Source organism: Salmo salar, chromosome ssa04, assembly GCF_905237065.1.
Source record: "Salmo salar chromosome ssa04, Ssal_v3.1, whole genome shotgun sequence".
Taxonomy (NCBI): Eukaryota; Metazoa; Chordata; class Actinopteri; order Salmoniformes; family Salmonidae; genus Salmo; species Salmo salar.
Window position 1 is genome coordinate 73,038,470 of NC_059445.1, and position 13,084 is coordinate 73,051,553.

General features: G+C 41.8%; 1 protein-coding gene across 17 annotated transcripts in view; it reads right to left on the reverse strand.

Moving 5' to 3' along the window:
• sytl2a (synaptotagmin-like 2a) overlaps nt 1–13,084 on the reverse strand; it is a 44,511-nt gene that overhangs the window by 11,646 nt on the left and 19,781 nt on the right. For 8 of the 17 annotated variants that reach the window (XR_006769673.1, XM_045717321.1, XM_014197950.2 and 5 more), the window contains 4 exons: nt 8,886–8,919; nt 8,572–8,680; nt 5,964–6,773; nt 2,643–5,189 (listed from right to left, as the gene is read on the reverse strand). Coding sequence is in view for 16 of the 17 variants with exons in the window: in XM_045717321.1 (XP_045573277.1) it covers nt 2,643–5,189; nt 5,964–6,773; nt 8,572–8,680; nt 8,886–8,919 (3,500 nt within the window). In the remaining variant the exon portion in view is untranslated. Of the gene's footprint in view, nt 1–1,144; nt 2,063–2,642; nt 5,190–5,963; nt 6,774–8,056; nt 8,534–8,571; nt 8,681–8,885; nt 8,920–13,084 lie in introns of those variants that run through there. The other 9 variants (XM_014197956.2, XM_045717324.1, XM_014197954.2 and 6 more) reach the window with 9 other exon arrangements.

Here is a 13,084-nt window from a genome sequence, read left to right on the forward strand (position 1 = left end):
AAAAGCCCCTTAGATATTCTGTGTTTTTATTTAAAGTAGTGATGGACAGCTGGAGGCATTTTGTTTTTCCCAAGCGTGGTTTTAGAGTACTTAAGCATCGAATACATTGCAAGTTTGCCCATATTGGCCTTTAGACTACACTTTACAATAGGACAAGTATGTTATTGAATTCGATAAAAAAAAACGGTTATAAAATGTATATTAAGTAGTCTTGCTTGTCTCAGAGCAGCTCGAAACGGTGCTGAAATAGTTGACCACAAGCGGCCTTCTAGGCAGAGCTGCAAAGAAAAAGACATATCTCAGACTGACCAATAAAAAAAAAAGATTAAGATGGGCAAAAGAACACAGACACTGGACAGAGGAACTCTGCCCAGAAGGCCAGCATGCTGGATTCACCACTGTTGACTGGTGTTTTGCGGGTACTATTTAATGAAGCTGCCAATTGAGGACTTGCGAGGCGTCTGTTTCTCAAACTAGACACTCTAATGTACTTGTCCTCTTGCTCAGTTGTGCACCGGGGCCTCTCACTCCTCTTTCTGTTCTGGTTAGAGCCAGTTTGCGCTGTTCTGTGAAGGGAGTAGTACACAGCTTTGTACGAGTGCTTCAGTTTCTTGGCAATTTCTCGCATGGAATAGCCTTCATTTCTAAGAACCAGAATAGACTGACGAGTTTCAGAAGAAAGTTCTTTGTTTCTGGCCATTTTGAGCCTGTAATCAAACCCACAAATGCTGATGCTCCAGATACTCAACTAGTCTAAAGAAGGCCCGTTTTATTGCTTCTTCAATCAGAACAACAGTTGTCAGCTGTGCTAACATAATTGCAAAAGGGTTTCTAATGATCAATTAGCCTTTTAAAAAGATAAACTTGCATTAGCTAACACAACGTGCCATTGGAACACAGGAGTGATGGGTGTTGATAATGGGCCTCTGTACGGCTATGTAGATATTCCATAAAAAATTTGCCGTTTCCAGCTATAATAGTCATTTATAACATTAACAATGTCTACACTGTATTTCTGATCAATTTGATGTTATTTTAATGGTCAAAAAAATGTGCTTTTCTTTCAAAAACAAGGACATTCTAAGTGACCCCAAACTTTTGAACGGTAGTGTATATGTATATATTTTTTTCCCAAAACACTTACCATGTTTGTTCTCGTTTTGTACTATTCTGTAGTTTCGACCCAATGATTCGTCTGACAAACAAAGAACTTTGCGTACTGCAGGCCCAGGCATGGATCAAAGCTGGAGAGACAAGAGATATGCTGGACCCTATGTCAGAGAGGTGTTTTTGGGACCACATCATGTCTATTGTCCTGCTAATAGCCCTTGTGAAAAACAAGTGTTTGAAAACATGTTTTCAAAAGGCCTCCAGGGCCGACAGAGAAGTTCCTTACTTTTTCCCCCTTCCACTTGCCTCTTCCATTTATTCCCATAGTAATTCGTTATGGTTTGCATTGCAAATGAGGGCATAAACTGGGTCAAGTGGACCTTTATGTAGTAAAATAAAAGGTTAAATAAAAATACATAAAATACTTTTAACAGCACATTACTCAACACTAGTGAGACTCATGTCGCCTACGGTAGGCCTACAGTATATCTAAAAATATTTTTTAAATCTCCACATGTAGGTCTCCTGATGTAAACCCGATCGAAGTTGTTGCAACTAAAATGTAGTTGAAATAAACATTTGCATGTTTGCCTGGCATGGATTGTGAATCCATCTCGTTCCTCATCCTATTCAACTCCGCCAATGCCGCCTGACTCTCCACCAATGACTTGACTCTCCGCGAATAATTACATTTAGAGGATCGGAGGATTCTAAATTAATATCTAAGGGGCATTTTATGTTAGGGCAAATCTGATCTGTGAGAATATCTAAGGGGCTTTTATATAATTATAATGTATTTTGAAAGGAAAATGACATGCACAAGAGACAGTGGTATATATTTTTATTTATCACAATTTTCTTTAACCAATTTCGGTCTTTAATGCAGGGCCGACAGACAAGTTCCTTACTTTTTTTTTTTTTTTTACTGAAATTGCAACCAACTTTCTATGGCTTGTTTAAAAAAGTATTATATTTTGGAGATGATTTCGTTTCAAATAACCGAAAGTGAGCGATTGTAATCTGAATAAAGGGAAAAGGGCCATTCTTGAACATGGGGTGAGACATTTTTACTAATTTATAAATATAGCCAGTTTGTTATTTAGAATTTTTTATTTCTGTTTTTAGAGGGAGAGAAACCAAAAGCCCACCGTACCTATTTTTTGATAATCGTCAGTCCACATGACTGTTTTTGTTTTTGAAAACGCCTCCATTAATTGCCACAGTTCCTGACTATTGATAGATCAGAGTTCTAACTCCCCCTTGTGATAGTGTGGTGAAATGACAGAATGCCACCATCTACCCCAAACGGTCGCGGCATAAGCTTGTAACTTTTAAAGGAAGAACCACTGTATATCTACCCAAAAGAGGCAAATTCTGGCATGTGGAAGACATTGTCCTGTGCGTCTAATCTTGCTGCTTCCATCAAAGGTCAGAATGATGTGGCCAACATGATTTGCCCCCACATTTAAATCATTAGCCATTTCACTTCTAAATCACTAAATCTATGTTTGATGAGAAAATGCAAAGCTCACAGCTTGAACTTGCCCGAGATTGAGACCAGATCTCAGGCATGCTTCCTCTGGATAAGTGACTGTCGACATTCTCCATGGACCTAGGACTGATCCAAGATGGACTCCCCTCACTGCTTCTCATGCTCAGGAGCAATGGAGTGGGGACAGTGGGACTCAGATGGTCATTCCCCACTTTATCTGAGATAAACTGAGGGATGTGTGTCCGCTCAGGGAGCCCCAAATAATGCTGATTGCTCTGGGGAATGAAAGACCTTGCAAGGCGGAGATATGTTTCAGAGACTTCAGATGCTCCCGAAAGCTTTCTTTCACCAGGATCCCTATTGATGGGCTGTTGACCAATCTTGCCAGCTTCAAAGGCTCTTCTTATATGCGGGTCCCCATGATTTGGCCTAGAGGACCAGTAAGGACTGCCCTCCTGTACACTTAGGTTCCCTAAACTGGTCCTTCTGACTGGGCAAGGGAGCGACCTAGTAGGTGATAGCGGGGACATCATAGAAGTTAGTGAGCTCTGTGCCGAGCCTCTACGTGGCAAGGTCAGGCGATCCTGCCCCTTCTCTTCGGATCTAAACTGTGGAGAGGTAGACGTGATTCCTAGGGTATGTTTGGTGGACTCTGATCCTGACTGCATTGCTTCATGTGAGAGTCCTTTTCTCTGTTTAACCACTGGTGTTGCTCTCTCTGGATCATCCTGATGCTCCCTTGTGGGTGAGGCAATGTCTATGGAGAAGGATTTAAATGGAGAACTATCACGCCTGGCTCCTTGGAAACTGGATGAACCTCTGGGCAGGGCTTTAGGATGACAGGTCTTTGAAGGACTTCTCTTAAGTTCATCGTCACTTTTGTCTTTCCACTTTGGAATTTCAGATCTAGGCAGAGGTGTTTTAGGACTTAAGGGTCTTTCTTGATACAGGGTTGGCCCTGTTTCTATCTTACATGAATCTTGCTGATTTATGAAATCAACATCGCCAACACTACAGTGACTACCCGGTAGTGATGAGTTTGAACTCCGCTTGATGAAACCCTTTTCTATTCTTTCAGTCATGGACAAGTCGGAGGCGCTGGCCTTAACCCCGTATAAGGAAGAGCTTTGCTTGTCACAGTCACCCTTCCCTAGGTCAGTTTCAATTGTTCTTAGACTAGACTCAGAAGTGGCAATTGAGTGGTGGACTGGAGATGTTTCTGAAAATGGATGGGTTTGACTATCTAAAGCCTCCTTTGATTTGCCAACAATGACCTTTGGTCCACTATTCTCTTTCTCCCAGAAGGACTTGAGGTTATTGATCTTGGCCTTCCTGCTTTCCTGTTGACTGAGGGAACGTCTAACAAGGGGCACTGGGACACGCCCCTGCCGGCTTGTGCGGGGACTGGATGGAGAGACATGTAAAGGAATGTTCACCTTCTCATCTAGCTGGACTGTCTGCGAAGGCACTGTCAAGCCCACAGATGAACTGGAATTATCTTCAGAGATAAGGATGGATTTATCCCTGAATGTATCATTGTCACCTGATGTTTTTAACATGTAGTTGCTTTCAACGGAAGATGAGGACTTTTCGTCATATGATAGAGCAGCACTGATGTTACACTGCTCTGAGGTTTCCACCTTTTGGGAGACGGGATGGTTAATCAGCATATGTGAGTCATTGCTATCATTGCTTATTGCTCCAAAGATATTGGACTTTCTCATGCCACTAGTGTCGAGGTCAAGCTGAATATTTTGAAAAGATGATGATGCTTCAACAGTCTCAGCCTTGGCAAAATCTTTACCAAAATCATGCATTTTTTGGTCACAAGTATCCCCAGCACTGACAAGTACTTCACACATCATTGTATCAGTGCTTAGTTTACTGAGCAGTATTTTAGGGCCAATTTTTCTTTCACAAAATGATTTCAAGTTGGATAGTTTATCTGGTAACGTATCTACTCCACATGCACTCCCCTGTGGCTCCTGTTGAGTTTGGTCTATTTCTTTTTTAAGCACTAGTTCTCTAACCTCTGGTGTCTTCTCATTTTTAGCTGACTGTTTGTCAGTAGCACATTTATGCAGATCTTGCTGCTGGTCAGAATAAGTATTCACAGTGGACTGGCAGTTGATGAAGTTCAGGGTGGCGTTGTCAAGCTCTTTCGGTTCACAGAGGACCACCTCCTCTTTAACTGGGCTTTGCGGCTCAGGGATTTTCTCTTCTCTTGCTTCCCATCTACTAAATATCCCTAGGAGCCCTCTCCGAGGCTTTGGAGACACACGACTAGATGGCTTCTTAGAGGCAGCATCACTTGGCATCTCATCTGTGATGATGTCGACAGGAATCACTGGTTCATCACTGGGTTGTTGGGGGAGCTGTGCCTGTGGCTTGTCACTGCTTCCCAGGTTCCAGCTGAACCAGTCTCGAACCTTAGCCATGGATTGACCGTCCTCCTCTGTTATCTTGGTGGGGGAGATCTCCTGGGCCGCAGCCCCCAAGAGAATGGGCTTACCTGTCTCTTGCTCAGCACAATGGAGGTCGGACACCTGAAGGGTAAGGGACTCAGCATGATGATGCTCAAGTTGATCTGTAAAGGAAATCAAAACAACTTGGATTGCTCATTACTTGTATTTGCTGACATACAAAATGTAGGATCTTAATTTGAGCCAGTTTGCTACAGCAGGAAAATAATCCTGCAGCAACAGGAAATGTGAATTAATATGTGGATTATAATGAATGGACATTTTTGTAGGGGTTGATATATTTTCATTAGGGCAAATCAAGTCAGAAGTTTAAAGTGGAAATGACACATTTTGGAAGACTTTTTTAAAACTCAAATACACTACAGGCAGGGAAATTCTCAGCAACAAAATAATAATCAAATTCAGATCCTACATTTGAACAGAGCAATAAATAATCAAGAAAATGATTGAATTGAACTATGTCATCTACAAGTCAGTATAATGATGAGCAATAGCATGTAATAGAAGGAAATGATTTGTAAAACATTAGGCAACCATATCATTTCAATGCCCCTCACCAATGAAAAAAAGAGCACATTCCTTGCAGTCCAAATTCACCAATCACCATCAGCAAATATTATCATCATACAATAAATCAATGTGTACATTCATGTATGAAAGCAAGCAGGTTAGTGATTAAAAAACAGATCTTACAACACAAACATGGTGAGTAGTTTCTAAAGTTTTATTTCCTAAATTAATTGAATACAAACCTAAAATCATTCTCTACACTCCTCACTACAAATATTTTAATTGATTGATGGGTTGATTGTTGACTGATAGATTGATTTGATTAATTAATTAATAAAATTAATAAAATGGAGATGCACTAGCCTTACCAGCAGGGACCTGGGCTGGGCCTGTGTCTAGGCATCTTATATCTGGCTTCTCTCTGCAACTCAGACCCTCACCTATGTCCACCTGTCTCTGTGTATCATGAATGGGCTGTTGGAGCCAGCAAGGTGAACCTACAGCTGTCAAAACCTCAATGTCTTCATTTAGTGGTCCGTGATCACCCTGGTCAATCCCACTGTTGATGCCACTTCTGTCTGACTGCACCGTCTCCTCCTCTCCCTCTGGCGGGTTTGTACAGTCCAGATCCAGGAGACTGTGTTCGCCCAGCTCCTTTCCATCCTGCATCTCAGTGGGCCACTCCGCGCTGCTCCTGCTCACTGCTAGGCCGAATCTCACCTGTTTCCTGTCTATCCAGACCAGGGTCTCTCTCTCTTTAGCAGACCAGGTGTCTGAAGATGGCTCTAAGGCCCCGTTGCTGGAGTGCAGCGTTTGTGGACACTGTGGTTCTGGCTGGCGGCTGCAGACGTTTCGGAACTGAAGAAAGTCAGTGGAGCTGCTTTGTTTGAGGATGCTCCTAGGGGCGAGAAAGCTGGCCTGTCTGGCTGCTGGCCTGTCTGGCTGCTGGCCTGTCTGGCTGCTGGCCTGTCTGGCTGCTGAGCTGTCTGGCTGCTGGCCTGTCTGGCTGCTGGCCTGTCTGGCTGCTGGGCTCTCCAAGAGAGAGTCCTGGGATCTGTTAATGATTGTTCTTGTTTTGGGGACAGGCATGCGCAGAGGTGCACTCTGGATGTTTTCGGAACAGATCGATTTTAAGTTAGTTAGATGAGCAACGCAGAACTCAGATGGTGGTAGAAACTCTGGGGGAAAGACAATGGGGGGTGGTGGATAGAAAATTAGGGCACAAAAGCAGGTGGATAAAGCAAGCATGTTTCAAGAAGCGATGACAATGACGTCTTATGGTTAACACCACAAACATATAGTGGATACCAATGTAGATGCAAATACATTAATTGGGTGGTGCGGCTAGGGACTTTTAGTACATTTGCATCGGATTACATTCTTGGTTTACTTCCTTGATTTAATTCCTTCATGGTTATTGTCATTATCATGATTTTCATAATAGCTTGGGAGATTATTCTACATGAGAGAATGTTACAAAATACCCACTGGGAACAGACTTCATTTCAATGTTTAGTTTTGATTTACATTTGGTTGAGTTGTCAACTAATGTGAATTAACCAAATGTGAATTCAATCAAACATGTCACCATGTCATTGGATTTAGGTTAAAAGTTGGGTGAAAAAAATATGAAATTCCCTTAAGTTGATGACTTCTTTCAAATCCAATCAGTTTTCCATGTTGATTCAATGTCAACACATTACATTTTTTGGGTTGGAATGATGTGGAAAAAACGTTGATTCAACCAGTTTTTGCCCAGTGGGTAGTTAGTGCCTAGATTCCTTGAAAAACATTGTTTTCAGATACACTAGGGGGAAACATTAAGGATCTCCAGCACAGACAAGTCATGCATTGCAGCTTAGGGCTTTGGAGTCAGGGTACATGCCTTTATGCGTAATCCCTCTGCTAGTCTGTATTTGCATACCTCCCCCTTTGGCTTGCCTTCCTTCTGGGAAAGACCTGACTAGTTGCTAGATACTCATTGGCTCATTTCATTAAATGCAATTGTTTCAGAGCACATACTTTGACAAATTGCCACACTATTGTTGCACGTCTTTAAATGAAGGGCAACTGGCTCAAGCACTGTAGTTACAAAACTGAAGTTTACCTAAATACTACAGCATTAGTTATTATACAAGGGAAATGCAGGTTAATCTTTTAGCCAAACAATGAGAATGAACAATGGTAATCATTTTTGCATTCTGTTTTGATAATTGGAATCTACAAAATGGCTAGTGGGAACTGTGTTTTCCTCTTCCCTTCTTATGAGAATGTTATGAAAGAAAGGTGGAAGAAATACAAGATCCATATTATGTTCATGACATGACAAAAATACATGCTGACAACAATCATGCAACGAGAACATGCTAGCAATTTGTTTAAAAAGCAACGGAGAAATAGCGAAAGCCCAGGAGAGGGTTTACACGCATGGCTTTCAATGGGATCAGTTCACCAGACTTACGGTTGTTTGCAAGAAAAATGCTTTGACTGTTTGTCCATCTAGCCGTCCACTCCATTAAAAACACAACACATGGTGTGTTACAGTTGAATCATGAATCCTGAATTACTGTAGTAAACGTGCAAATTACTTGACGTCAAATAGAAACCACTTGCCTCAAAATGTTTCACTAAAATGGTGGTGTCTTGGCATAGGAACCATAAAATGTCAGTGTTTGGTATGTATTTGAACATTTTTGAATGTTCTGTGATATCGCTAACATAAGACTGCTAAAAACATAACTTACAGAAAGATTCATTAAAGTAACTAACTTCTCAGCTGTAAGGTTTCAGAACATTTTTGGTGCAACATGTGGCGTAGCATTAAGTTATGTTTATGACTACCTTACACAGACATTACGACAGAACATTCAAATGAAGTGTTATTACCAAATCCATACATTCACTTGATGCCCTTTTTCAGTTTATTCTTGGATACTAAAATGACACCCACAGATAATGTACAGGTAAGGAGCTCACCCCCGTCAGGTGTCTTGGTTTGCTCCATTGCTTCATTGGGTAACTGGCTGTCTGTTTCCTCCAAAGTTTCAGGTGTAAGTGGTGTGCTGTTGAATGGGTTCTGTCTTTGCTTCAGTACAGTAAGAGGAAAACACAGGTTTGCGTCAGCAATGAAACACCCATGTTGTCCACTTTTGTGTGTGTGTGTGTGTGTGTGTGTGTGTGTGTGTGTGTGTGTGTGTGTGTGTGCGTTACCATATACTTTGTTACTAAATAGTAAATCAATAAAAATGAACATGAATGTGAAATAAAGTGTTACAGTTACTTTAACCAACCTTTGTGGGGGACTGCAGATTGTAGCTGTCGTCCCTATGGTGAATACAATTTAAAATGTAGACATCATCATTATTCTTCATCTTTTAAAGAATAACATACACTTGATTAAGGCATGGGATAATCGTTATAATGTTTCATGTTTTTAAGTTATCACTCTGGCAATTATGTGGACAATTGGTTGATTATGCCTACAGTCGACCACGACTGCCACCACATCAGTTAAGTGCAGGTGCATTTTCATTTGCTCTGCAAGCTTTGCATGCATTCATGAAAGCCCCAAGTATTGCATGTATCAACATTTTCAAAAACTCACATTTTCACATCTCAGATATTTTCACTGTAGGTGGCTGACTGCAGTCCAGTTGTTTTCCTTGGTTTTAGAGTGTAATGGTACCACTCATTCACACAACACACATTCCTCAACAATATATGAATGAGAAGTACCATGACTGTGGAAACCAAGGAAAACAAGAGCATGTGAGTTCTAACCTTAGAAGCAGATGACTAAATGTCTACTTACTGTAATGTCTGAATGACTCCTTCTTTAGCAATCATGCCCATATGATCTGGGCTAATGCTTGATCCCATTTTTTTCCCTCATCAATCTCTCTAAATTTTAGCAAATTTATTAAAAATAAAAAACTGAAATATTACATTTACATAAGTATTCAGACCCTTTACTCAGTACTTTGTTGAAGCACATTTGGCAGCAATTACAGCCTCGAGTCTTCTTGGGTATGACGCTACAAGCTTGGCATACCTGTATTTGGGGAGTTTCTCCCATTCTTCTCTGCAGATCCTAAAAGCTGTCAGGTTGGATGGGGAGCGTTGCTACACAGCTATTTTCAGGTCTCTCTAGAAATGTTCGGTTGGTTTCAAGTCCGAGCTCTGGCTGGGCCACTCAAGGACATTCAGAGACTCCTGCGTTGTCTTGGCTGTGTGCTTAGGATCGTTGTCCTGTTGGAAGGTTAACCTCCGCAACAGTCTGAGGCCCTGAGCGCCCTGGAGCAGGATTTCATCAAGGATCTCTCTGTACTTTGCTCCGTTCATCTTTCCCTCGATCCCGACTAGTCTCCCAGTCCCTGCCACTGAAAAACACCCCCACAGCATGATGCTGCCACCACCATGTTTCACCGTAGAGATGGTTCCAGGTTTCCTCCAGACGTGATGCTTGGCATTCAGGCCAAAAAGTTCAATCTTGGTTTCATCAGACCAGAGAATCTTGTTTCTCATGGTCTGAGAGTTTTCAGCTGCCTTTTGGTAAACTCCAAGTGGGCTGTCATGTGCCATTTACTGAGGAGCGGCTTCTGTCTGGCAACTCTACCATAAAGGCCTGATTGGTGGAGTGCTGCTGAGATGGTTGTCCTTCTGGAAGCTCCTCCCATCTTCACAGAGGAACTCTGGAGCTCTATCAGAGTGACCATCTCGTTCTTGGTCACTTCCCTGACCAAGGCCCTTTTCCCCCGATTGCTCAATTTGGCCGGGCGGCCAGCTCAAGGAAGAGTCTTGGTAGTTCCAAACTTATTCCATTTAAGAATGATGGAGGCCACTGTGTTCTTGGGGACCTTCATTGCTGAAGAAATGTTTTGGTACCCTTCCCCAGATCTGTGCCTCGACACAATCCTGTCTCGGAGCTCTATGAACAATTCCTTCGACCTCATGGCTTGGTTTTTGCTCTGACAGGCACTGTCAACTGTGAGACATTATATAGACACGTCTGTGCCTTTCCAAATCATGTCCAATCAATTGAATTTACCACAGGTCAAGTTGTAGAAACATCTCAAGGACGATCAATGGAAACAGGATGCAACTGAGCTCAATTTTCGAATCTCATATCTCATGTAACGTAACAAAATGAGGAAAAAGTCAAGGGGTCTGAATACTTTCCGAAGACAGGAAGAGCGATATCTCACAAACTGCTCTCATTTCTTATATCTGTCTGTTTGTTAGCTGTTTAAAATGCAGTAATTAAAAATCTCTCAATGGCATTGCACTACTTAGCACAAGTTGGTAAATATTGCAAAGCAACAAAACTTGGAGTGGCTGGGATAGGGAAAGGAGTACATATGTTGGAAGAAGACTGAGAGGAAGATCAAGAGCTGTAGCCTCAGATGAGATTAGGGCTACTATAATTGATCATGTAATAAATCATGGTCTATCAATGAGAGAGGCTGGTCTGAGAGTGCAGCCAAATCTGCAACGCTCAACAGTGGCATCTATTGTGAGAAATGTCCAGCAAAACAACAGGTAAGATGTGCATTCTGCAAGGGCATCTGACTGAACTGCACATTACAGAAATAAATTGAGCAAAGCCTCCAAACCCACTTGTGTGTAATTGTTTTTGTATTTCTGCTACCTCACACAGGCGGGACAGGTGGGATTTTCACTGCTGTGCAGGAAACTGCAATCGTTGATATGGTCATCAGAAACAATGGCATAAAACTCACAGAGATTCGGGACAGAGTGTTGGCAGACAACATTACATTTGGAAATATTCACAATGTAACCATAACAACTATTTCTAGAGTCCTGTTGTACACTGTCCCCTTTGAGAGGAACTCTGAACGAGTCAAGCAACTCAGGAACCAATAAGTCCAGGTAAGATGACTATAAAATACACAACTGGTTTTGAACCAAACCAAACAGGGCAGGGCACACAATGGCATGTTTTAGGTATAATGTAAACTACCGTAATAGCCTAACTCTTATGTTGCCTTGTGGATTTATTTTAGAGAGTCATGGAGATTGAAGCCAGGCAAACACCCCACATATTCATCTTTGTGGATGAGGCTGGTTTCATCCTGGCCAGAACACGGTGGTGAGGAAGGAATGTGATTGGGAAAAGAGCCACAGTGGATGTCCCGGGCCAGAGGGGTGCCAACATCACAATGTGTGCAGCAATATCCTCTGATGGATCGCTGTTAATTGGGCCGTACAACACCAAGCATCTCATTTCATTCCTGGGTGACCTCTATGGAAGGGTTGTGCCAAGAGAGGAAAGGGTTGCAATGAGGCGAAATCGGCCAACGTTTGTAATTGTATGGGACAATGTGGTATTTCACCACTCCTGTGCAGTCACAGAGTGGCATGCAGCCCATCCCAGGATGGTGTCACTTATCCTCCCACCTTACTCTCCATTCCTCAACCCCAGTGAGGAATTATTTTCCTCGTGGAGGTGGAAGGTTTATGACCACCATCCACATGATCAAATGTCCCTCCTGGACGCAATGAATGCTGGATGCCTGGACATATCTGCAGAAGATTGCCAGGGATGGACCAGGCATGTCAAAAGATTCTTTCCTATGTGTATTTCCCAAGATGACATAAGATGTGATGTGGATGAGAACCTGTGGCCAAATGCAGAAGACAGGGTTGACTAGCATTGCTACTGCATCTGTATCGGTAGATGGTGTATATACAAATTATTGTATTTTGGAATCACTTAATGCCAAAACATTACAAAAAACATATTGAAGCATATTGCATCATGTCTGATTCATTCCTGTAACATATACAGCAGTGAATTCTAAACAGTAGGGTGTCATTCTTGTTTTGTAAAGAAATGTTACAAAAGAAAACATTGTGTAATGCTACCTGTTGTTAGTGTTGTTTAGGTCGTTGTTTTATGAGTGACAAAGTGTGCTTGTTGGGTGACAACCTTTGCTAGTGTTATGGAAGAATTAGTTGATTTGAGACATGTATGAAGTGTTTGGTAGTTTTACTACATTTTGGATGTGAAATTAACTACTGTGCCAAGCTGAAAGTTGGTTAGGAGAACTGTGTGAAGAGTTTTGAAAAAGTGACCTAAGTATTGAGAAATGGGTCCTAGCGATTGTAAAAAACTGTAAGAAGAACGTGGAAAGCAGCATCATTCTTGTTTCAAACAATCTGTTGACTGCATTTGATCTAACAGAACAGCATGCAAACGTATATATCTAACTTTGAATCTAACATCGAGGAGAAGGAACTGCGCCGCTTGTGTGACAGGGGGCGAGGCTTTGTGGGTAGGAAGCAGCCGCAGCAGGAGAAAGGGAGAGAGATGACAAACAAAGTAAACTATAAAAATGGACGTTACACACAGCCCTAAAAACAACCATAGTTTCTAAAAACATGAACAAAATGGCAGGGGTGTAAAGTACTTAAGTAAAAATACTTGAAATGACTACTTAAGTATATCTGTACTTTACTATTTATATTT